Source organism: Dendrobates tinctorius, unplaced genomic scaffold (assembly GCF_039654945.1).
Source record: "Dendrobates tinctorius isolate UK_male_01 unplaced genomic scaffold, ASM3965494v1 ptg000107l, whole genome shotgun sequence".
Classification (NCBI taxonomy): domain Eukaryota; kingdom Metazoa; phylum Chordata; class Amphibia; order Anura; family Dendrobatidae; genus Dendrobates; species Dendrobates tinctorius.
Window position 1 is genome coordinate 25,027,501 of NW_027361775.1, and position 27,123 is coordinate 25,054,623.

Sequence of the window (27,123 nt, forward strand, 5' to 3'; positions counted from 1 at the left end):
TATATATATATATATATATTTATTTATTTATTTTCTCAGGGGGGACATAACTGTCATGTGACAGATCGCTGATCTGTCACATCACAGATCGCTATGACAGATCAGCGATCTGTCACAGGCATTGAAGCAGACTTCCTCATTCCTGCGCTTTGCAGGCAGTGAGGAAGCCAGCTCCCTGAAGGTCCCCGTCGCCATATTGGATCTGGGGACCTGCAGGGAAGGAGGACCCCGCAGCAGCGCTCCACATTGCGCTGCTGCGGGGGTCTCAGGGAAGCACGGAGCTAGCCCCCTTCCTCCCGATGCTTCCCTAAAACCCCGGTACACTGCGATCGTGTTTGATCGCAGTGTGCCAGGGGTTAACGTGTCGGCGGCGAACCCCTTAAAAAAATAAAGCAAAAAATAATGCTTTATTATCATACCACCGAACAAAAAGACAGATATAAATAACCATGGTACCGCTGAAAACGTCATCTTGTCCCGCAAAAAACGAGCCACCACACATCATCATCAGCGGAAAAATAAAAAAAAGTTATAGCTCGCAGAATAAAGCGATGCAAAAATAATTATTTTTTATATAAAATGGTTTTCATTGCATAAAACATAAAAAAAGACAAATGAGGTATCGCAGTAACCGTACTGACCCGAAGAATAAAACCGCTTTATCAATTTTACCGGACGCGGAACGGTGTAAACGCACTCCCCAAAAGAAATTAATGTAATACTGGTTTTTGTTCATTCTGCGTCACAAAAATCGGAATAAAAAGCGATCAAAAAATGTCACGTGCCTGAAAATGGTACCAATGAAAACGTCAACTGGTCCCGCAAAAAATAAGATCTCACATGACTCGGTGGGTCAAAACACAGAAAAATTATAGCTCTCAAAATGTGGTGATGCAAAAACTATTTTTACAATAAAAAGCGTCTTTTAGCGTGTGACAGCTGGCAAATGTAAAAACCCGCCATAAATAGTAAATCAAACCCCCCTTTATCACCCCCTTAGTTAGGGAAAAGTAATAAAAAAATTTTAAAAAATGTCTTTATTTCCATTTTCCTATTAGGGCTAGGGTTAGGGCTGAGATTAGGGTTAGGGGTGTGTTGGGGTTAGGGTTGGAGTTAGAATTGGGGGGTTTCCACTGTTTAGGCACATCAGGTGCTCTCCAAATGCAACATGGCATCTGATCTTAATTCCAGCAAATTCTGCGTTGAAAAAGTCAAATGATGCTCCTTCCCTTCTCCAAGCTCTGCCATGCCCCCAAACAGTGTTTTACCTCCACATATGGAGTATCAGCCTACTCAGGACAAATTGCAAAACAACTTTTGGGGTCCAATTTCTCCTGTTACCCTTAGGAAAATAAAAAATTGGGGGCAAAAATATCATTTTTGTGGAAAAAAAAATAAATATGATTTTTTTATTTTCACGCCCGAGCGTTATAAACTTCTGTTAAGCACTTGGGGGTTCAAAATGCTCACCACACATCTAAATAAGTTCCGTGGGGGGGGGGGTCTAGTTTCCAAAATGGGGTCACTTGTGGGGAGTTTCAACAGTTTAGGCTCTCCAAACGCGACATGACACCCACAGACCATTCCATCAAAGTCTGCATTCCAAAACATCACTACTTCCCTTCCGAGCCCTGACATGAGCCCATACAGTAGTTTTCTCCCACATATGGGGTATCAGCGTACTCTCCTGTTACCCTTTGGAAAATAAAAAAATTGGGGACTAAAAGATCTAACCTCTATTGTTGGTAAAATATTTGAAGGGTTTCTGAGGGATGTTATTCTCGATTATCTCAATGAGAATAACTGTTTAACGCCATATCAGCATGGGTTTATGAGGAATCGCTCCTGTCAAACCAATCTAATCAGTTTTTATGAAGAGGTAAGCTATAGACTGGACCAAGGTGAGTCATTGGATGTGGTATATCTTGATTTTTCCAAAGCGTTTGATACCGTGCCACACAAGAGGTTGGTACACAAAATGAGAATGCTGGGTCTGGGGGAAAATGTGTGTAAATGGGTAAGTAACTGGCTTAGTGATAGAAAGCAGAGGGTGGTTATAAACGGTATATTCTCTAACTGGGTAGCTGTGACCAGTGGGGTACCGCAGGGGTCGGTGTTGGGACCTGTTCTCTTCAACATATTTATCAACAATCTGATAGAAGGTTTGCACAGTAAAATATTGATATTTGCAGATGAAGAGGTCTGGATACTGGATACACATAATGAGAGCATTATACTGCCTCTGTACAAATCTCTGGTTAGACCGCACATGGAGTACTGTGTACAGTTTTGGGCACCGGTGCTCAGGAAGGATATAATGGAACTAGAGCAGGTACAAAGGAGGGCAACAAAATTAATAAAGGGGATGGGGGAACTACAATACCCAGAGAGATTAGCAAAATTAGGATTTAGTCTAGAAAAAAAGACGACTGAGGGGCGATCTAATAACCATGTATAAGTATATAAGGGGACAATACAAATATCTCTCCGAGGATCTGTTTATACCAAGGAAGGTGACAGTCACAAGGGGGCATTCTCTGCGTCTGGAGGAGAAAAGGTTTTTTCACCAACATAGAAGAGGATTCTTTACTGTTAGGGCAGTGAGAATCTGGAATTCCCTGCCTGAGGAGGTGGTGATGGCGAACTCAGTCCGGAGGGTTCAAGAGAGGCCTGGATGTCTTCCTGGAGCGTATCAATATTGTATCTTACAGTTATTGTTAGGTTCTTTAGAAGGACATAGATCTGGGGATTTATTCTGACAGAATTTTATAGGTTGAACTGGATGGACTAATGTCTTTTTCCGGCCTTACTAACTATGTTAGTGGAAAAAATATGATTTTTTTATTTTCACGCCCGGGCGTTATAAACTTCTGTGAAGCCCTTGGGGGTTCAAAGTGCTCACCACACATCTAGATAAGTTCCTTGGGGGGGGGGGGTCTAGTTTCTAAAATGGTGTCATTCGTGGGTAGTTTCCACTGTTTTGGCACATCAGGGGCTTTCCAAACGCGACATGGCGTCCAATCTCAATTCCAGCCAAAAAAGTGAGCCCAAATAGTCATTTACACCCACATATGGGGGTATCAGCGTACTCAGGACAAATTGCACAATAACTTTTAGGGTCCTGTTACCCTTGGGAAAATAAAAATTGGGGGTGAAAGGATCATTTTTGTGGAAAAAATATGATTTTATAATTGTACGGCTGTACGTTATAAACTTCTGTGAAGCCCTTGTGGGTTCAAAGTTCTCACCACATATCTAGATAAGTTCCTTGGGGGTGAAAAAAAGTTAAATGTTCTTTTTTTTCTTTTAAACCTTCAAAAAATTCCTGTGAAGCACCTGAAGGGTTAATAAACATCTTGAATCTGGTTTTGAGCATCTTGAGGGGTGCAGTTTTTAGAATGGTGCCACTTTGGGGTATTTTCTATCATATAGACCCCTCAAAGTGACTTCAAATGTGATGTGGTCCCTAAAAATAAAATGGTGATGCAAAAATGAGAAATCGCTGGTCAACTTTTAACCCTTATAACTTCCTAACAAAAAAAAAAATTTTGGTTCCAAAATTGTGCTGATGTGAAGTAAACATATGTGAAATGTTACTTATTAAGTTTTTTGTGTGCCGTATCTCTGTGATTTAAGGGCATAAAAATTCAAAGTTGGAAAATTGCGAAATTTTCAAAATTTTCGCCAAATTTCCTTTTTTTTCAGAAATAACCGCAAGTTATATGAATGAAATTTTACTACTAACATGAAGTACAATATGTCACGTGAAAACAATGTCAGAATCACCGGGATCCATGGAAGCGTTTCAAAGTTATTACCTCATAAAAGGACATTGGTCAGAATTGTAAAAATTGGCCTGGTCATGAACGTGCAAACCACCCTTGGGGGTAAAGGGGTTAAGGATGCTCATCACTCCCACCAGTGACTCTCCGGAGTCCTCCAAGAAAAGTAGCACATCGTCTGCGTATAGGGCTATTTTTTCCTCTACTAGGCCATATCTAAACCCTTTGAAAAATAAAATGCAAAGAGAGGCGCAATGAGTGTACCTGTGTTTAAATTAAATCCCTAACTGAATCGACAGGGTGCTCACCTTACAGGGTTGTGCCACCCTTGCACAACCACGGTGTGAACGTGAATGGCAGTTGGGGAGTGTGTCCTCGCAACCCAGAAGGGCAATGTACGTGGCTGTCAGCAACCTCCGCTCTCCTGGTCAGTCCATCTCTCACCGGCTTCCGGATGTGAAGTTAAGACCGATCCCAGCCGTAAGTGAACACCAAGGATCCCGGAGCTTCCCAGCACCGCCCAGCAAATGCAGGTTCTCCCACAAGCAACTGCCCTCCAAGCTGCTCCTGCCGCTGATCCTCAGAGAAGAAAATTCAATGTGAAGCAACAAAAAAAAAAAAAAAAATGGTCTATAGGAGCGCTAAAGGAGAGGCAGAAACCAGAAAAAGGGTAACCCACAACGTGTTTCTACGGTCGTCTGAGGAAGACGGCTGTGACCGTAGAAACGCGTGGTGGGTATTGGAGGAAGAATAAAAGCTGAGTTTTTTACCCTTTTTCTGGTTTCTGCCTCTCCTTTAGCGCTCCTATAGACCTCTTGTTTTTGTTGCTTCATATCTAAACCCTTTGACTGAGGCCGCATTTTTAATTGTCTGCGCCAAGGGCTCCACTGCCAATGCAAAAGGTAACTGAGACAATGGACACCCCTGCCTGGTCCCCCTATGAAGATCAAAGCTTCTAGACATTTGCCCATTAACTCTAACCCTAGCAATAGGGAAAAAAAACAACTTTATGGCAAATCACATTTGTCCAAAGGTCATTTTCCCAGAAGAATGTGGCTTGTTAATATGCATTTTTTTGCAAATTCCAGTCTCACTTTTTTATAATTTGCTTTAAACAGTGGTTTCCTCATCAACTGTCTTTCATGAAATCCACAATGATCGACGGGTGGTGCGATCTGACATCGATGTACCTTGAGAGTGGAGTTCACCTATAAAGTTTTCGAAGGTGCTCTGGGAGGAAAGTTATCTGCCTTTTCAATTTGTCATCAATTTTATTCTAGCAGCCATGTCCAGGGCTAGATGCAGTCCCATAGACATTAAATTTCTGAATAATATGTGCAACTGTAGTAATATAAACAAGCAGCTGCTTGGAGATTATCTTATCGTCTTTACCTTTAACATGCTTGTCTATAATTTTCTTTCCAGTCGCCAGAGACAATGCTCTCCTTAGCTCTGTTTCTTCCATATTCAGTGTGGTGCACACCATGACACCAAACAGCACAGTGACACTATAAATAGGCAGATTTGCTGATTACAAGTCTGTGATGCTAATTATAGGACACACTTTAGTTTAACATGTCCGTACGGTAACATTTTTCTCAATTTCTCCACTTTTGTCCAGGCCATTTTCATTATTTTATTTTTCTGACTCACAAGTCAATAGCAGTGTCTGATTTTTATTAGTTGATATTGAAAATTACTTTTGTCAGCTTCAAGTTATTTCAATGGAAAGAGGGAGGCATATCTAAAGAAGAATATAATGCTGTCTGCAGAATCTGCAGGGCACAAATCAGATTAGCTAAAGCTGAAAATGAATTGAGGCTTGCAAGAGATGTCAAAAGCAATAATAAAGGATTTTGGGGATATGTCAAAAGTAAAAGAAAAGTCAAAGATGCTATAGGATTTTTACAGGATGAAAATGATGAAATGGTAAGACAGGATGTTGAGAAGGCTGAACTTTTAAATTCCTATTTTGCATCTGTTTTCTCTCAGAAAGGAAATGTAACACCAACTGTTATTCACTGTCCTATTAAGGGAATAGAAGAATCCAGGATATCTATAAACAGAAAGATAGTGAGGAAACACTTAGCTAACCTAAATGAATTCAAGTCTCCAGGTCCAGATGAATTACACCCCAGAGTACTGAAGGAGATAGCAGAAGAAATTTCTGAACCACTCTCCATAATCTTTGAAAATTCTTGGAGAACAGGAGAAGTGCCAGAAGACTGGAGAAGAGCAAATGTTGTTCCTATCTTCAAAAAGGGGAAGAAGGTGGACCCAGGCAACTATAGGCCGGTGAGTCTGACTTCTATACCAGGAAAGATCTTTGAACAAATTATTAAACAACATTTAAGTCAATACCTGGATAAGAATGAAGTGATCAAACAGAGTCAGCATGGGTTTGTAACTAATAAGTCATGTCAGACTAACTTAATTTCCTTCTATGACGGTATCACTGATTGGGTGGATCAAGGAAATGCTGTAGATATAGTATATCTTGACTTCAGCAAAGCATTTGACAAAGTCTCTCATACAATCCTTATTGAAAAAATGACTAAGTATGGAATGGACAAGGCAACTGTTAGGTGGATTCATAGCTGGCTTAGTGATCGGACCCAAAGAGTGGTCGTAAATAGCTGCACATCCAGTTGGAAGAATGTCTCAAGTGGGGTACCACAGGGCTCTGTCCTGGGCCCTGTATTGTTCAACATCTTTATCAACGATTTAGATGAAGGAATTGAGGGTAAACTGATTAAATTTGCTGATGACACAAAGCTAGGAGGGATAGCTAATACTAGAGAAGAGAGAGAGAGGATTCAAAAAGATTTAAATAAACTGGAGAAGTGGGCAGTAACTAACAGAATGGTTTTTAACAGGGAGAAATGCAAAGTACTACATCTGGGCAATAAAAATGAAAAAAGCATATATAGAATGGGAGGAATAGGGCTAAGTGACAGCACATGTGAAAAAGACTTGGGTATACTAATAGATCACAGACTGAATATGAGTCAACAGTGTGATGCAGCAGCAAAAAAGGCAAATGCAGTTCTAGGATGTATTAACAGAAGCATACAGTCTAGATCACGTGAAGTCATTATTTCCCTCTACTCCTCTTTGGTCAGACCTCATCTGGAATATTGTGTCCAGTTTTGGGCACCACATTTTAAAAAAGACATCAACAAACTGGAGCAAGTTCAGAAAAGAGCGACCAGAATGGTGACCGGTCTGCAAACCCTGTCTTATGAGGAAAGGTTGCAGGATTTGGGAATGTTTAGTTTGCAAAAGAGAAGACTGAGAGGAGACTTAATAGCTGTCTACAAATATCTAAAGGGCTGTCACATTGTAGAAGGATCAACTTTATTCTCATTTGCACAAGGAAAGACTAGAAGCAATGGGATGAAACTGAATGGGAGGAGACACAGATTAGATATTAGAAAAAACTTTTTGACAGTTAGAGTGATCAATGAGTGGAACAGGCTGCCACGAGAAGTGGTGAGTTCTCCTTCAATGGAAGTCTTCAAACAGAGGCTGGACAGACATCTGACTGGGATGATTTAGCGAATCCTGCTTTGAGCAGGGGGTTGGACCAGATGGCCCAGGAGGTCCCTTCCAACTCTACGATTCTATGATTCTATGATTCAATGACCATTGTGGGTTTTCCTTATTCATCAGGAGGGTACCAACAATTATTAGCATATCTGTAAACAACAAATGTTTTGTACAGATGTGAAAAAAAAATATTAAAATATAAAATACAGAAATTAGATACATACACGCGCATGCACAGTGGATATAGCACAGAAATAGCAGGAGACCCACAGGGACTTGGCCCCATTGTGCCCATTAGATCTGTATTTCAGAATATTTTCCACATCTGTTCGTCTGATACTATAGAAACACTAACAATAGTGAATAAGGGATCTCAAAACCTTTACAATACAGCAAGTGAGGTGCCCAAATGAACACTATCAGATTCTTCCAACAGAGTGACAAATTACATAGCATACACAGTATGCGCACATTTACGCTGTGTGCCCATGGTGCATTTTAAGCATTTTTGCCGCTTTTTTTCTGCAGCGGAAATGCTTAAAAATGCTAATAAATCGCATCCCCTAACAATCCTAGGGGATTCCGCAGTTGCTGTGCCCATGCTGCGGATTTTACCGCTGCGAAATTGCATCGCGGAAAAATCCGCAGCATGTCCATTAATTCTGTGGAATCGCTGTGATTCCGCCGCCATAGGATTGCATTGAAACACTCACTTTACGCTTGTGGCTATACCCACCATGCGTAAAGTGAGCGCTTCATGTGCAGATGGTACCCAAGGTCTGGAGGAGAGGAGACTCTCCTCCATGCCCTGGGTACCATATCCCTGTAAAAATAGAATTAAAATAAAAAATAGTGATATACTCACCCTCTGATGGCCCCCAGAGTCCTTCCCGCGCCACGCTGTCAGCATCTTCCGGTCCCAGGGTATGCATTGCGCGAATCACCCCACATGACATCACGGTAGCGGGACCGCTACGTCATCTGAGGTGATTTTCGCAATGCATCCCTGGGAACGGAGCTTGCCAGCAGCATCGCTGAGAGACATGAGAGCTCTGGGGGTCATCAGAAGGTGAGTATATCACTTTTTTCCATCCTATCCTTTACTATTGATGCTGCATAGGCAGCATCAGTAGTAAAAAGTTGGTCACACTTGTCAAGCGCTTGCAAATCGCTTGTGTTATGTGGGAAAACACATGTGAATTATGCATGCGTTTTACCCGCAGCAGGGACATGCGGAAATGTTGCGGACATTTCCGCATTTCTGCAACGTGGGCACATGGCCTTAGAACCCACATTCATGTGTTAGTGTCATAAAACCAACAAGGACAAAGGGAAGCTCAGTGTGATGCAAAAAAGCTAGTTCATCAACCCCAAGTTGGAAACAAAGATGTTGATGTGAATGGCAACTTATCCTAGCAAATGCAATAAATGAAGATATACATTCTCTGTAGTGCACGTGTCTCAGCAAGCTCCTATCTGCCACTGATGGGCTTGTCCAGCCCTATCACAATACGGCACTAACTGACATAAAGCTGACTTTTGCCTACAATCCAGGATTTAGTATTATGTGATGGTTTAATGCTTAGGAGACCACTAACTTATTTAGTTATAAGTGTTGTCACACTTCAGCTGAGCTACAGCATTGTATTGCATAGCGAGGCTTTGTGCCTCAAATAAGGTCTAAGCAGGAGCAGCTACTGGATCTTGCAGAGCTAGATTGTGCTGTACGCATAGAGGTAAATCTATATCATTATGTTCCCACCAAAAGGAAGGAGCTCGGGTACATTTCCCCACGACGAGTGTCACCAAAAATGAGCTATATGACATCTAATGATAGTTTGTTTTTTTTAAGGTTATTCGGGTGTTCGTACTGTGCAGATACCAGAGCGGCATTGAAAATTTCAGAATTTCCTCTAAAAATCTTTGCAGTTTGACCTTATGATATACAATATTCACAAAAGAAGACATCACATTTTAGACTGATAATAAATTCAGGCTTATAAACAGTACTGTCTCACCTTCCCCAGATGTAGGGACCGTACAAGGTTTCTGCAGCTTGAAGCCACTGTTCTACTCTGCCTGCCAGTTTACCCACAGCCATAGGCAGCACACAAGGTTCAGCCCATACTCTACTTCTATGAGAAAGAGAAAATGAAAGAACGAGTGAGACGAATACAAACAATAAAAACAGTGCAGCTTTCAGCAAAAAAAAAACAAAACTAAAATCTTGCCAAAAATTCCCCTTGTTTTATAGACTGGTGCTGTCTGACCCCTCTCACTTCAGACTCCCCCTGACTGCCTCTTTGATGCTCTACTGATCATTTCAAACCCTATCAGAAAAAATGCCTGCTGACATGGGGGCACAACCTGTCCTCTGAAGGAGCCGGATGCTTTAGCATATAAGACTCCATGGAGCTGTGTGCAGTTTCTTCTCCCAGTTTTTGAAGCCGTCACTCATTGCCCCAAGTGACATGATCCTGACCTGAGGCTGCCACTTTCATGGCACGGAAGCCTTAGCGACTGCCTCGACTTCCCTCCTGGCTGACTCCAAAGTGCTTTTCACACTATACAGATCCTCCAGCACAGGAACTGTTCAGCCACCTAACCTGCCATCTCCCCCAATCCTCAGGAGAACGGCCCATGTCAAGCAGAGGCCTTCTCAGCTTCTCAAGTGAGGATTGTTATGTCTGCTAGGACTTACAAATAAATAACTTGCGAGTGTCATTGCATGAATGGCTTCTTTGTACTGGTCTACGTTATTATGCTAAAATTTGGTTAGCACTGCAGCCTTGCAGCGCTGGGGTCCTGGGTTCAAATCCCACCAATGACAACATCTGCAAGGAGTTTGTATGTTCTCCCCGTGCTTGCGTGGATTTCCTCCCACACTCCAAAGACACAGATAGAGAATGTAGATTGTGAGCCCCATCGGGGACAGTGATGATAATGTGTGCAAACTGTAAAGTGCTGCGGAATATGTTGACGCTATATAAATAAAAACATTATCATTAAAACTCTGGAAGACAACAGCTTAGCAGCTCACCATTCCAGGCACTTTGGCTATGTTCACACGTTGCGTTTTTGCCGAGTTCTTTTTCTGCAGGCAAAACCTGCTCTCTTGGCAGTAAAGAAGCAGCTTTCCAAAAAAGCATATTTTGCTGCATATTTGCTGTGTTTTTGTTGTCTATTGAGCATGTTGATAAAGTTTAGTGGCCCATCAAAAAAATCATAGTGCAACCTCCTTGATGTTTTTGTACCAAGAAGAACGCAAAACCGGATATCTGCATTTTGCAGGGTTTTTTCACTTACTCGTCGCTTTCTATGAGTGAAAAACGATGAAAGAAGTGACTTGCTGCAGTTTGCAAAAATGCAGCAGTTTTCCATGTCAATCAGAAAAAAAAAATGTGTGCATGAGAATTATGAAGTCTCAAAGCTTTTGCTGGTAATGGTAAATGCAGCTTAAAATTTGCAAATAAAAAAAAACGCAACAAAAATGCAACAGAGTGGGTCTATAGTCCAAAACTACAGCAAACGTCACTGCTGCAATTATGCTGCAACACAGAAACAATGACTCTTACCTGGGACCTATATCAGCTGGAAGGAGATGACCGGCAGTCAGGGCCACTAGATAAACAGGAACGGGATGTTCCATATAGAATTGAAAGATGCCCATCTCTTCGATGTAGTTACTGTGTGTGCAGCTCATGAGGACCCGAATTCCAGCAGGTGCCTAGGAAAGAAAGATATTAAAATGAAGGGTCACACTGCACATTAAAAAAAACTGTGTGTGTAGTGTAAAGACCAGTAAGAGTGTCGAGCAAAAACAAACAATCATGTTGCCTTGGTCCGGCATCCAGTTCGGCCCTCGGTGGCAACTGGACCAGGGCAATCTTCACTTTTGAGGCCAGAATTCTAGCAACGTCATACGGTGTGCCACACAGGGCCTAGTTATTGCCAGTGGCACCCAGGATACCAGTTGCTGAAGTGAAGACTACCCTGTGGATCATTAATAAAATACTAAGGATATATAGACCCATTATCTTTACAGTCAGAAAAAAAAAACAATATAGAGCAGTGTGGTTCTTTGATCAAGGCTTGTAAGTGATTAAGTAGCATATGATACAATCAAACATGAGTACAGAAATAATACCATATACACATGAATATTTCGATACAACGAAGAATCACCAGGTCACTAATATGTATCGTAGACAGATCATAAGTCACAACGCTGCCATAAGACAGTATTATAAGTAGGCATCAGAGTCATGGCACCAGTCATCTGTAATAAGCAATCATATATAGAAATAGAGCTGTCAGTAAGGTTAGTGACTACAACAAACCATATGCCATAGTGCTTGAACCACACTGCCTAGTAACCCGAGGATCAGACGCGGCGCCGGCCCAGGGCAGCGCAAATTATTTTAATCAATTCTAGTAATAGTTTATTGAACATTACCTCTAGATACTGATACTAATGTCAGAAAGGACATTTTCAACACCAACTTCTTTCAACAGCTCCACACAGAGAGAATATTTTAAATTAAATTTGAAGAATACAGTAGACCGTATTCACCTCACTGCATTGCCTATTAAGCTTCTTAGAGTAACCTAAACTTTTTTTTTTTTTTTGTAATTTTGACCAGCATGGAAAGTTAAAAAAAATGTACAGTTCACTTTATTAGGGATCTGTTTTCACTTTCAAGTAGCTTCCAGACCCCTGCTGTTCCCTAGTCTATTTGCCTGCTTTCATCAGAACTGATATAAGAATGTACTCATTTAGAGTACAGGTGATGGCAGTGAAAGGATCAGCATCTGTCTCCACTGCTGAGCATTCAGCTTAGGCCAGGAGATCACACTGGTGAGAAACTCGCATGAGTCTCAATACCCGGCACTCGGACCGGAGTGTGCGGCTGCATGTATTTCTAAGCAGCTGAGCGCTCCCGTGCGAGTGCCGGTGGCAGTGCAGGGTATTGAGACGTGAGACTCTTGTGAGTTTCTCGCAAGTGTGATTCCCCCAGCCTTATCAGAACAATCTTCCATAGTGGGCTTTTCCCCAAAATGATGCCTCATTCGGACATCTGTGAATCACGTAGTGTTTTATCAGTGGTTTTCATCAAGAGAACACATACCCATTACAGCCTGTTAGGTTGTTCACATGTCTGTTTTTTTATGAGGATTGATTGGCTGACCTAAAATTAGAGACATGTTCATTATTGATGCAAGACACAGACCAAAATCATCGACAGCACTTGTATGCAGTCTTTGATCAACACTGCAATGTAAAGTATAGGAGTCTTTGCAATTTAGCTTTTTAGTTTTGTTTTAACTATCATTCAAAAATCACTGATACAATACTGAGGATAAAAACGGTGGACCAAAAACTAATGAAAATTATACCCAATACCAATAATAACCCCTTGATCCCAAGCCTGTTATCACCTTCATGACCAGGCCAAATTTACAATTCTGACCACTGTCACTTTATGTGGTAAAAACTTTGGAACGCTTAGGTTGTGTGCCCACGGTGAATTTAAGCGTTTCGCCGCTTTTTTCCCGCTGCGGAAATGCATAAAAAACGCTAACATAACGCATCCCATGCAATCCTATGGGATTCCGCAGTTGCTGTGCCAATGCTGCAGATTTTTCCACTGCAGAATCGCATAGCAGTAAAATCCGCAGTATGTCCATTAATTTTGCGGAATCGCGGCGATTCCGCCACCATAGGATTGCATTGAAACGCTCACTTTATGCATGTGGCTCTGCCCACCATGCGTAAAGTGAGCGCTTCATGTGCGGATGGTACCCAGGGTCTCCTCCATGCCCTGGGTACCATATCCCTGTAAAAAATAGAATTGAAAAAAAAAAAAAAAAAAATCAGGATATACTCACCCTCTGATGGCCCCCGGAGTCCTTCCCGCCTTTCAGCCATGCTGCCTGCATCTTCCGGTCCCAGTGATGCTTTGCGTGAATCACCTGAGGGGACGTCGCATGACCGTGACGTCACAAAGGTCATTCGCGCAAAGCATCACTGAGAACGGAGTGTAACGGGAGCGCCGCTGAGGAGATCAGGGGCCAACAGAAGGTGAGAATAACCATATATTTTATTATTTTTTAACATCCTATCCTTTAGGATAGGCAGTATCAGTAGTAAAAAGTTTGTCACACTAGTCAAGCGCTATGCTGATTATCACAGCTGACACCCGGCACAATGTGCAGCGCTGCTGCGGGGGGCTCCATCCCTGCAGGTCCCCGAATCCAAGATGGCGACGGGGACCTTCGGGGGCCTGCAGGGAGCTGGCTTCCTCATACCTGCAGGCAAGGAGGAAGCCTTGTGCAGTGCCTGTGACAGATTGCTGATCTGTCACAGTGATCTGTGATGTGACAGATCAGCGATCTGTCACATGACAGCCATGTCCCCCCTGGGACAATGTAATAAAGTTAAAAAAAAAAAAAAAGTGCAAAAATAGTTTAAAAAAAAAAAAAAAAAAAAAAAAAAATCGCCAAATAAAATAAAAAAAATAATAAATAAATATATATATATATATATATATATATATATATATATATTCCCTAATAAATTCATTTTTTGGAAATAAAAAAAACAAAATAAAAGTACACATATTTGGTATCGCCGCGTCCGTAACGACCCGCCCTATAAAACTGCCCCATTAGATAACCCCTTTAGTGAACCCCTTAATAAAAATAAAAAACGAAGCAAAAAATAATGATTTATTATCATACTGCCGAACAAAAAGTGCAATAACGCGCGATCAAAAAGACACATATAAATATCCATGGTACCGCTGAAAACGTCATCTTGTCCCGCAAAAAACGAGCCGCCATACAGCATTATCAGCAAAAAAAATAAAAAAAGTTATAGCTCACAGAATAAAGCGATGCAAAAATATTTTTTATATAAAATTGATTTCATTGTATAAAAGCGCCAAAACATAAAAAAAGACTTAATTGAGGTATCGCTGTAACCGTACTGACACGAAGAATAAAAGCGCTTTATCAATTTTACTGCCGGTGGAATGGTGTAAACGCACCCCCCAAAAGAAATTCATGAAACGCTGGTTTTTGTTCTGCGTCCCAAAAATCGGAATAAAAAGCGATCAAAAGATGTCACGTGCCTGAAAATGATACCAATAAAAACGCCAACTCATTCCGCAAAAAAATAAGCCCTCACATGACTCTGTGGGTCAAAATATGGAAAAATTAATGCTCTCAACTAATTTTACAATAAAAAGCGTCTTTTAGCGTGCGACAGCTGCCAAAAATAAAAACCCGCCATAAATAGTAAATTAAACCCCCCGTTATCAACCCCTTAGTTAGGGAAAAATAATAAAGTTAAAAGAAAATGTATTTATTTCCATTTTACCATTAGGGTTAGGGCTAGGGGTGTGTTGGGGTTAGGGTCGGAGTTAGAATTGGGGGGGGGGGGGGGGTTTCCACTGTTTGGGCACATCAGGTGCTCTCCAAATGCAACATGGCGTCTGATCTCAATTCCAGCCAATTTTGCGTTGAAAAAGTCAAATGGTGCTCCTTCCCTTCAAAGCTCTGCCATGCGCCCAAACAGTGTTTTACCCCCACGTATAGGGTATCAGCCTACTCAGGACAAATTGCAAAACAACTTTTGGGGTCCAATTTCTCATGTTACCCTTAGGAAAATAAAAAATTGGGGGCAAAAATATCATTTTTGTGGAAAAAAAATATTTTTATTTTCACACCCGGGCGTTATAAACTTCTGTGAAGCACTTGGGGGTTCAAAGTGCTCACCTCACATCTAGATAAGTTCCTTAGGGGGTCTAGTTTCCAAAATGGGGTCACTTGTGGGGGGGTTTCCACTGTTTAGGTACATCAGGGGCTCTCCAAAAGAAACATGACACCCGCAGACTATTCCATCAAAGTCTGCATTCCAAAACGTCACTACTTCCCTTCCGAGCCCTGACGTGTGCCCATACAGTAGTTTTCTCCCACATATGGGGTATCAGTGTACTCAGGACAAATTGGACAACTTTTGGGGTCCAATTTCTCCTGGTACCCTTGGGAAAATAAAAAAATTGGTGACTAAAAGATCATGTTCGTGGAAAAAATACAATTTTTTTATTTTCACGCCCGGGCGTTTTAAACTTCTGTGAAGCACTGGGGGGTTCAAAGTGCTCACCACACATCTAGATAAGTTCCTTGGGGGGTCTAGTTTCCAAAATGGTGTCATTTTTGGGGTGTTTTCACTGTTTCAGTACATCAGAGGCATTCCAAACGCGACATGGTGTCCGATCTCAATTCCAGCCAAAAAAGTCAAATGGCGCTGCTTCCCTTCCGAGCTCTGCCATGCGCCCAAATAGTAGTTTACACCCACATATGGGGTATCAGCGTACTCAGGACAAATTGTACAATAACTTTTAAGGCCCGGTTACCCTTAGGAAAATAAAAATTGGGGATGAAAAAGATCATTTTTTTGAAAAAATATGATTTTTTAATTGTACCGCTGTACGTTATAAACTTCTGTGAAGCCCTTGTGGGTTCAAAGTTCTCACCACATATCTAGATAAGTTCCTTGGGGGGTCTAGTTTCCAAAATGGGGTCACTTGTGTGAGGTTTCCACTGTTTAGGTACATCAAGGGCTCTCCAAACGTGACATGGCGTCCGATCTGAATTCCAGCCAATTTTGCATTGAAAAAGTCAAACGGCGCTCCTTCCCTTCTGCGTTCCCCCCACATATCAGGTATCAGCGTACTCAGGACAAACTGCACAATAACATTTGCAGTCCAATTTCTCCTGTTACCCTTGGTAAAATAAAAAAAACTTGAACCTGAAGTATTTTTTTTTGTGAAAAAAAGTTAAAATGTTCATTTTTTTTTTATATATTCAAAAAATTCCTTTGAAGCACCTGAAGGGTTAATAAAATGCTATGTAAATGCCCACTGTCAGCTTTGAGAGCGGGATTTAACTAGTTAGCCCCTTAACCCCCAAGGGTGGTTTGCACGTTCATGACTGGGCCAATTTTTACAATTCTGACCACTGTCCCTTTATGGAGGTAATAACTCAAACGCTTCCATGGATCCCGGTGATTCTGACGTTTTCTCGTGACATATTGATAGTGGTAAAATTTCATTCATATAACTTGCATTTATTTGTGGAAAAAAAAACAGAAATTTGGCGAAAATTTCACAATTTTCCAACTTTGAATTTTTATGCCCTTAAATCAGAGATATGGCACACAAAAAAACTTAACATTTCCCACATGTTTACTTTACATCAGCACAATTTTGGAACCAAAATTTTTTTTTTGTTAGAAAGTTATAAGGGTTAAAATTTGACCAGAGATTTCTGATTTTTACAACACCATTTTTTTTTTTTTTCATCACATCACATTTTAAGTCACTTTGAGGTGTCTATATCATAGAAAATAACCAAAAGTGACACCATTCTAAAAACTGCACCCCTCAAGGTGCTCAAAACCACATTCAAGAAGTTCATTAACAATATCAAGTGCTTCAAAGGAATTTTTTGAATGTTTAAAAAAAATGTTAACTTTTTCACAAAAAAATTACTTCAGGTCCATTTTTTTTATTTTACCAAGGGTAACAGGAGAAATTGGACTGCAAAAGTTATTGAGCAATTTGTCCCGAGCACGCTGATACCTGATATGTGGGGGGACCACTGTTTCGGCGCATGGCAGAGCTCGAAAGGGAAGGAGCGTCGTTTGATGCCGTGTCACGTTTGGAGAGCCCCCGATGTGCCTAAACAGTGGAAAACCCCCACAAGTGACCCCATTTTGAAAACTAGACCCCCAAGGAACTATGTGGTGAGAACTTTAAACCCACAAGGGCTTCACAGAAGTTTATAACTCAAACCACATAGCAAAAACAGTGCAAAAAGTCCACTAATAAAGGATAAAATACAAATCTTTATTGAATAACAGGTGGAACAAAACATAAGCTTAAAAGTGACACTACAAAACATAGGCAGTGTATAAGAGAGCTGCATACCTAACCATAATTAATGAATTAAATACCCTACTGGCATAGTGAATCATAACATCCATAGGCAGAAAAAGTGAAATGGAAGCATCATAAATTTAAGGGAAAAATCCATGGCTAAACCATATACAGATGAAAGACTGCCAAATCATTAAATATGTAGAGACACATACCAGGAGGAGGGTGCAGCTCAGTATACACAGTCAGACCCCGACGCGCGTTTCGTATATAAGTCCTTCCCCAGGGGCGTGACGCACTGTTTTTGCTATGTGGTTTGAATTATATATTACACACACACACACACACACACACACATATACACAGTGTGTCCTACACTGTCTGACGATGTGCTGGAACCTTGTTTGTGGTCAACAGTACAGTTGAGTTCTAAATATGTGGCTGACTAAGTATTCCAGCCCATCTTGCTACCATTTGTTCTTATTACAGAAGTTTATAACGTACAGCCGTACAATTAAAAAAAAAAAATCACATTTTTTCCGCAAAAAATGATCTTTTCACCCCCAATTGTCATTTTCCCAAAGGAAACAGGACCCAAAAAGTTATTATGCAATTTGTCTTGAGTACGGTGATACCCCATATGTGGGGGTAAACCACAGTTTGGGTGCATGGCAGAGTTCAGACGGAAAGGAGCACCGCTTGAAGCAAAATTAGCTGGAATTGAGATCGGGGGCGATATCGTGTGTGGAGAGCCCCTGATGTGCCTAAACTGTGGAAACCCCCCACAAGTGACCCCATTTTGGTGACTAGACCCCCCAAGGAACTTATCTAGATGTGTCGTGAGCACTTTCAACCCCCAAGTGCTTCACAGAAATTTATAACGTAGAGAAATAAAAATAAATCTTTTTCCACAAAAATGATATTTTTACTCCCAATTTCTTATTTTCCCAAGGGTAACAGGAGAAATTGGACCACATGCAATATGTCCTGAGTATGCTGATACTCCATATGTGGGGGTAAACCACTGTTTTGGCGCATGGCAGAGCTTGAAAGGGAAGGAGCACCGTTTGACTTTTTCAACGCAGAACTGGCTGGAATTGAGATCAGACGCCATGTTGTGTTTGGAGAGCCCCTGATGTGCCTAAACAGTGGACCCCCCCCCCCCCAATTCAAACTCTAACCCTAACCCTAATCTCAGCCCTAACGGGAAAATGGAAATAAATACATATTTTTAATTTTATTATTTTTCCCTAACTAAGGGGGTGATAAAGGAGAGTTTTATTTATTATTTGTGGCGGGTTTTAATGTTTGGCAGCTGTCACACTAAAAGACGCTTTTTTTAATTGTAAAAATAGATATTGCATCACCACATTTTGAGAGCTATAATTTTTCCGTATTTTGACCAACAGAGTCATGTGTGGTGTTTTTTTGCGGGACGAGTTGACGTTTTTATTGGTACCATTTTCGGGCACGTGACATTTTTTGATTGCTTTTTATTCCGATTTTTGGGACCCAGAATGAACAAAAACCAGCATTTCATTAATTTCTTTTGGGGGTGCGTTTACACCGTTTCGCGTATGGTAAAATTAATAAAGCCGTTTTATTCTTCGGGTCAGTACGATTACAGTGATACCTCATTTATATCTTTATGTTTTGGATGTGATGTTTTCAGCGGTACCATGGTTATTTATATCCGTCTTTTTGATCGCAAGTTACAGTACTTTTTGTTCGGCGGTGTGATAAAGCATTCTTTTTTGCTTTGTTTTTAATTTTTTTTTTTAAGGGGTTCACTAAAGGGGTTAACTAGTGGGACAATTTTATAGGGCGGGTCGTTATGGACGCGGCGATACTAAATATGTGTATTTATATTGTTTTGTTTCGTTTTTTATTTACAAAAAAAAAAAAAAGAAGTTATCGGGGATATTTATCTTTTATTTATTTAGGAATTTATTAATTATTTTTATACATTTTTTTCTTTACTTTATTATATTGTCCCGGGGGGGGGGGGGGGGGCAACAATATAATAAAGTGTCAGATTGCTGATCTGACACTTTGCAGAGCGTCTGTGTCAGAGCAGCGATCTGACAGGCGCTGCACAGGCTTCCTCCTTGCCTGCTCTTAGCAGGCACTGAGGAAACCGTCTCCCTGCAGGACCCCGAAGGCCCCCGTGGTCATATTAGATCCGGGGGCCTGCAGGGAGGAGACCCTCGGAGCAGCGCGAGCACATCGTGCTGTTCCCTGCGTGATTCTTCCCTGTGCCCCCGATACACTGCGATCATGTTTGATCGCAGTGTGCCAGGGGTTAATGTGCCGGAGGCGGTCCATGACCACCCCTGATACATAGTGTCGGGTGTCAGCTGTGATAATCGGCTGACACCCAGCCGCAATTGCACTGACGTACTATCCCGGACCCAGTCATACGGGCCCGGATTTCGTGGACGGGATAGTACGTCGGATGTCAGAAAGGGGTTAAAAAAACAGCATGTCACATTGTTGGATATGCTCCATAGATAACATCAGACGTGTTTCCGGTGTATAAACAAGATGGAATAAAATTTGGATATTTTTATACAAGGAATTGGGATGTGCAGATTTTTCCAGACAAAATCTGGGTGGAAAACCAGCCACAAGTGTCCTGTCTGCAATAATATAAGGCGAGTGTCATGCTGTGGTTACAGTTCAGTAGGTCAATCCATTATGGTATCACATCATAGGCAGTCATTTTATAAGCTTCTTGGATACTTGACTCCGCACAAAGTCTGTGGCAGAGAGCCTAATTCCAGCCATGTATCACTTACTGGGCTGCTTGATGTTGTTAGGATAAAAGGAGATTTGTGTACTCACCGTAAAATCTCTCTTAGCCTCTAATTGGGGGACACAGAACCATGGGTGTTATGCTGCTGTCCACTAGGAGGCAACACTATGCATAATATGAAAAAGATTAACTATGGCTCCTCCTCTTCAGTATACACCCCTGGACGGCTTCAGCCTTTTCCAGTTTTGTGCAAAAGCATTAGGAGGAACAGAAAACTTAACCATGCCTGTAAGAAGGCCACTATGTACGAGCTCAAAGAACAATATGAGAACTCAACCGTAACAAAGTCCCGTTAAGGGCAACAGGGTGGGAGCGGTGTCCCCCAATTAGAGGCTAAGAGAAAGATTTTATGGTGACTACACAAAAATCTCCTTTACTCTGTCGCCTCATTGGGGGACACAGAACCATGGGACGTCCCAAAGTGCAGGGCTGTGGAGTCGGTAAGCCACAGTTGCGACTCCGACTCCTGGATTTTATCAGGCTCCGACTCCGACTCCTTCATAAATGGCCAATTCATAACAACAAATTTACTGTTGTAAAATATTAAACATCGTGCTTATTCAGTTTCTCACCATCATATAAGTAATCAGACCACTTAGAGCAAAAACTACATTTATTAGAATACAATTAGAATATAGCAAATAACTTTTATAAACTTTTATAAACTCTAAGTAAATATGCAATAAACACTTTTATGCAGTTAATAAGAAGAAATCTATAAATTTGTCCTCAGAAAAAGTATTGCCTCTGTCAGATCCTCCTTCATGGATGCCCTCAAATCTGATCTAATTATTTTGAGAGCAGAGAACAACCTCTCTACACTAACTTGTGTTGGTGGCAAAGCAGTAACCACTCGGGCAACATCTCTGACAATGTCAGGATACAGAGGAATCGCTTGTTGCACTGTTATTTTTGATGAACGGTCAAATTTCTCAATTTCTTTTAGTGCACATGAAAAATTCTGCTGAAATGTACTGGCTGTGTTCCTTGATGGGGATGACTCTTCTTCTATGCGGGAACGCTTTGCACGGTCCTTGTGATCCAAATATTTTTCGAAATTAAATTCTTCATCAGTTGATGATGAGGGTGAAGATGTGGCAGGACGACCAAATTCTTCTTGTTCCTCCTGACTGTTCTGCAACCCTTTCATCCTTACTGCTATTTCAAACAGAGCTTCTTTTCCTTTACTTAGCTGTTGATCATCTAGAAGAATCCGATGCATTGGGTCTACATAAACAGCTGCCAAAAGAATGTTATTTTGTAATAGTAGCTCCTCTCTCCGTTTCATTGATGTAACAATGCCACTTGCAATTAACCCTCCTCTTTGGGACAGGCGAAACATCAGGTTCTTCCACTCCTTTAAGAAAATACCTGGAGTTAAGTCCTCTGCTTGTAATTTTTTAGTCACTGTAAATGGGTGCTCTAGCAATTTTTCCAGCTCAGTCACCTGATTCCACTGACTTTCATTTAGCGTCAGTTGAGGGTTAGCCATGTCTACAAGAAAGGCTTTCAGTTCAACCAAGCACTGAATCATTAAGTAAGTACTGCCCCATCGTGTGGCTTGATCAATAATTGCCCCTTTTCCAGCACGTCTCTTCAAAATTGAGTCAACTTTAGGCGTTCTGGCAACAGTAGCCAATTTTCTCACCTTGCCAATCAGTACAGCAGCATGTCCTTCTTGCAGACTGTCTCTTATAGCCAGCTGTAGCGTATGCACAACACAGCGCATGTGATGAAAGAACATATTGACACAGTTTCAACAAGATCATCAAAACTATCATGTTGCGGTTCATCTGAAGCAACTTCAGTTTGCTCCTCAGTTACAATACTGTGTTCCTCTATTTCAAACATTTCTGTGTCTGTGGACCCAGAATGTTCTTCTAGCTGCTGGTCACCATCATTACTCTCATTCATTAGCTTAATAGTACTTATCATATTTGAAGCATTGTCAGTTACGACAGAAAGAACTTGCTCTTTTTTAAGTTCATAGTCTTGCAGAACCTTTTCCAACAAGACATGGAGAAACTCACTGGTGTGATGAGCTTTGGTGCCTTTTACTGCCAATGTCTTGGTAACTATTTCATTTTTGTCACAAACAAATCGGACATTGATGGCAAAATAGTTCACTCTGTGACGTGTGCAGGCATCCATTTTAAGAAACAGAAAGCATCCCTTGAGAGTTGTTTTAAGTTCTTCCTTTTGTTTAAAAGCTTCTTCGATTACTAAATTTTCTAATACTCTCTCTCTCTCCAGAGAAACACGAAGCTTGCGGGCCATTTCCCCATTCAGACACATAAAAGCTGGTCGTGAAAATAATGAAATAGGCACACTATCCTTTACAACAAGCTCTATGATCTGTTTTTTAAATGTATCTACTGTCATTGTCACAGTAACTTTGTCACTGACAAAATATCTTGCAACTGATGGCTGCAAAGTTCTCTGCTCCTTTGTTTGGCTGGAAGAGCTGGGCACTGGTTCATTGGTTTGGATGCAGTCTCTCTCATCCACTGCTTTCAGTACTTCTGGATGAAAGCGCTGTAAATGTCTCTTTAGATTAGAAGCTCTGGTAGGAGCATTTTTATCTTTGCCTGAATATGCACTCATCTTGGCTTCACAGCATTTGTTTTCGTCTGGATCATTTGTCATACACTGACAGACATAATGTTTTCTATCTTGAGTGAAGGTGAAATGTTCAAATACAGCTGATTTAATGTGATGCTTCTTTGACGCTCTCAGGTTTTTAATTCTGCATTCACAATCCAAATGACAATTGTTTTTCCTAAAAACAATTGTACAAAATTATTGCCAGGTCGTACAACTGATATAGTGGTCAGTAATACTGTTATTATTCCTCATGTACTCACAGTTAACTGATGCAAAGTTTGTTGAAAGGATAATACTTCCTACAGTCTTCCTCTTCTGAGTAGCAGGCAGCTGTGAGATGCTTGGAAGACACACACCTAGTATGATCTAGTCTAGAGGAGGAGCTTTACTACTAAGAATTTGCAACACATTTTCACTTTCAGTTTCATACATTGTAAGTAGGGGGTTGGGGCAGCATGAGGTTAACCAAGTATAAGATTAGATAAGGGCAGTGGAGAACAGTGACACACAAGAAGTAAGAAATGTCTCTATCTCCAGCAGAACTGCTTATCACTGTTGTTCATAGTTTGATAGAACATATATATTTGAGTAACATTTATAAAATTCATATGAAAGTTCAATTATGAAATATTAATACATTTTTTTTTAAAGCTGGAGTCAGAGTCGGTACATTTATACCGACTCCAACCAAAACTAACTCCGACTCAGACTCCACGACTCCGACTCCACAGCCCTGCCAAAGTGGGAAGCAATGGACGAATATTGTGCTAGCAGGTCCCTAATCTTGGGACACTGCCGCCTGCAGAACCGCATCTGCTGAGGACTGGGTATGAACACTGTAGTGTTTCGTAAACGTGTGTAGGCTAGTCCAAGTGGCCGCCTTACACACTTATTGTGCCGAATCCTGGTGCCGAATGGCCCAGGAGGCCCCTACTGCCCGCGTAGAGTGTGCCGTGATACCGGCCGGAAGAGGAGAATTGTTAAGGCGGTAAGCCTCTTGTATGGTGGACTTGATCCACCTGGCAGGGGTAGCTTTGGAAGCCAGCAAACCCTTGTGAACGCCTTCCGGAAGAAGGAAAAGGGAATCAGACTTCCGGAAGGGTGCAGTCCTAGACACGTATATACGCAATGCCCTGACGAGGTCAAGCGTATGCAGAGCCTTCTCCACTATATGAACCCGGAACCGGGCAAAGGGATGGCAGTGAAATTTCCTCATTGAGGTGGAAGTTGGACACAACCTTCGGAAGGAAGGATGGTACTGTACGGAGAACCACCTTGTCCTGGTGAAAGGCTAGGAAGGGTCGTCTGCATGAGAGGGCTGACAATTCAGACACCCTGCGTAGCGAGGTGATTGCCACCAGAAAAACCACCTTCTGTGACAGAATGCGGAGTGGGACTTCCTTAAGGAGTTCGAAAGGTGGTGCCTGCAATGCTGTCAGGACCAGGTTGAGGTTCCACGCTTCCAGTGTACGTCTGTAGGGTGGAACTAATCGGGAAACTCCCTAGAGAAAAGTCCTTACTTGCGGCTTGTTAGCAATACGCCTTTAGAAAAGCACTGAAAGCGCTGACACCTGGCTCTTAAGCGAGCCTAGGGATAGCCTGGTGTCCAGGCCCGATTGAAGAAAACCAAGTACCTTTGGGAGGGAATAAGGGAGTGGGACCTGTCCGCGATATTCGCACCAGGTAAAGAAAGCTCTCCAGGTACGGTAATAGATTTTGGCGGAGGCTGGCTTCCTTGCCCTGATCATGGTCGTAATGACATCCGGTGAGAGCCCTGCCTGGGTTAGAACCCAGGTCTCAAGGGCCACGCCGTCAAATTGAGAGCCCGAGTTCTGATGGTAGAACGGACCTTGTGACAGAAGGTCGTGACGGTCGAGGAGACGCCAGGGGGCGTCTGCTGTAAATTGTACGATGTCGGCGTACCATGTACGTCTGGGCCAGTCAGGCGCGATCAGGATGGTTGGAACTCCCTCGTTTGAACTTCCCCATGACTCTGGTGATCAAGGGGGGGGGGGTGGAGGGGTGGAAAAAATGTACAGAAGCTGGATCTGGGTTCAGTCCTGAACCAGGGCATCCGCTCCTAGCGTCCGCGGGTCTTGTGTCCTGGCCATGAAATTGGAGACCTTGGCATTGAGATGGGATGCCATTAGGTCCACGTCCGGGGTCCCCCAGCGATGGCAGGTCTGGTGAAAAATTTTTGGGATGGAGAGACCACTCCCCCCCCCCCCCCCCCCCCCAGTCCATTCCTTGTCTGCTGAGGAAGTCGGCTTCCCAGTTGTGGACCGCAGAGAGTACCGACCTCGTGTCTTCCGCCCAGTGAAGGATATGTGCTAATTCTCATCGCCTGGGTACTGCGGGTCCCGCCTTGGTGATTGTCCGACTGTATCCTGACATGAGAGGCTGCTAGCAAGTGATGAAAGGCTCTCAATGCCAGGAAGATGGCCCGAATTTCCAGGATGTTGATGGCCAAAGTCGCTTCCACTGGTGACCACTTGCCTTGTGCCCTGTGATGTAGGTGCACCGCACCCCAACCTGTCAGGCTTGCATCAGTGGTCAGGACCTTCCATTGACCTAAGAGAAAGGATTTTCCCCTTGCAAGCGAAGTTGGCTTGAGCCACCAGTGTAGGGACCTCCTGGTTGACGATGTTAGCAGGAACTCCCTGTCGAGGGAGAAAGCCATCCTCAAGTCCTGGGACAGGAATCCTAGTTGAAGAGGCCTGAGGTGAAATTGGGCAAATGGCACCGCCTCCATTGCTGCTGCCATCCTGCCGAGGACTCTCATGGCACACCGGAGATCGGGGGGATTGCGGAGGAGTATGCGAACTCCCAGACGGAGAGCCAATGCCTTGTCCCTGGGAAGGAGCACCAGCCCCCTGGAGGTGTCAAATAGGATCCCCAGGAAGGTCAGGGACTGACTCGGGGTAGTCGATGACTTTTGCAAGTTGGCTAACCAGCCCAGGCAACCCAGAGTGTTGATTGTGATTGAGACGCTGACCTCGCAGTCCTTGAAGGTGGAAGCCTTGATGAGAAGGTCGTCCAGGTATGGAACGACTACAATGCCTCTGGAATGTAGAACGTCCATGGTGGCTGCCATGATCTTGGTAAACGTTCTGGGAGCCGTGGCGAGTCCGAACGGGAGAGCCACAAACTGGTAGTGGTCCTGGTTGATCGCGAACCTGAGAAATCTTTGATGGGCGGGAGCAATTGGTATATGCAGGTATGTGTCTTGTATGTCTATGGAGGCGAGATATTCTCCCTGCTCCATGGACGCAATGATGGACCGAAGGGACTCCATGCGAAAGTGACGAACCCGTACATATTTGTTAAGTTGTTTTCGGTCTAGTATGGGCCGGACGCTACCTCCTTTCTTGGGGACTACGAATAGATTGGAGTAGAACCCTCGGAAGCGTTCGGTCGCGGGAACCGGTACTACGACTCCTGCTTGAAGGAGAGAGGAGACCGCTTGGTGGAAGGCACGAGCCTTGTCTGGCGGTTTTGGTGGAACAGAGAGGAAGAACCGGTTCGGTGGACTGGAAGTGAACTCTATTTTGTATCCGGAAGACACTATTTCCCTGACCGACCTGTCTTCTGTAATAGGCAGCCAGACTTGCTGAAAGAGTAGAAGTCATCCGCCTACTGGTGGTGTCTTCCGGAGTTCGTGAGTCATGATGAGGCGAAATTCTGAGGTTTTCCTCCTTTGGGCTTCGCCTGGCCTGCTTTCGGCTGCCAGGTCCTGTCCGGCCTCTGCGCCGCCCGTAGGTTGTCCCTGCGTGGACAGCGGTTATGATTTTGTGCTGGGTGCGAGATAGACCAGCCCGAAGAATTCCAAAAGGATTGGAATCGAGTTTGGTTACGCCGTTTAAATGTGCATTTAGGTTTTAGTTGAGGGAGAGAGGTACTCTTACCCCCAGTGGCGTTGGACATCATTGTGTCCAACTGTTCACCGAAAAGCCGTCCACTGAGGTACGGGAGATGCGTGAGGGACTTCTTTGAGGCCGCATCCGCTTTCCATTCCCGCAGCCAGAGGATACGCCGAATTGTGATGGTGTTCGCGGCTATCCCCGCTACACCTCTTGCGGAGTCCAGGGCTGCATGAAGCATGTAATCTGCTACCACTGCTACTTGAACCGCTTGGTCCGACAGCTCAGGATTTGAAGCTTGGAGGCCAACTTGCAATTTTTTGGCCCAAGCCAGAATGGCCTTGGCCGGCCAAACTGAAGCGAACGCGGGGGCCAGGGAGGCCCCTGCCGCTTCGAAAACTGAACGAGCCGTGCGTTTTACCTGCCGGTCTGCTGCGTCCCTGAGGGTTGAGCTATCTGGCAGTGAGGGGAGGGTCTGTGCTGCTAGCCTAGAGACTGGGGGGTCCACTTCGGGTGGATCTGTCCACTGCTTGGTGTCCTTTTGTGGGAAGGGGTACCTAGCCTCCAAA

General features: G+C 42.9%; 1 protein-coding gene across 1 annotated transcript in view; it reads right to left on the minus strand.

Annotated features, from left to right (window-relative positions):
- Window positions 1-27,123, minus strand: part of RNPEPL1 (arginyl aminopeptidase like 1) — a 72,960-nt gene that overhangs the window by 34,636 nt on the left and 11,201 nt on the right. The window contains exons 3-4 of the mRNA XM_073589284.1: window positions 10,907-11,058; window positions 9,350-9,466 (exon numbers count right to left, since the gene is read on the minus strand). Coding sequence (XP_073445385.1) covers window positions 9,350-9,466; window positions 10,907-11,058 — 269 coding nt within the window. The remainder of the gene's footprint in view (window positions 1-9,349; window positions 9,467-10,906; window positions 11,059-27,123) is intronic.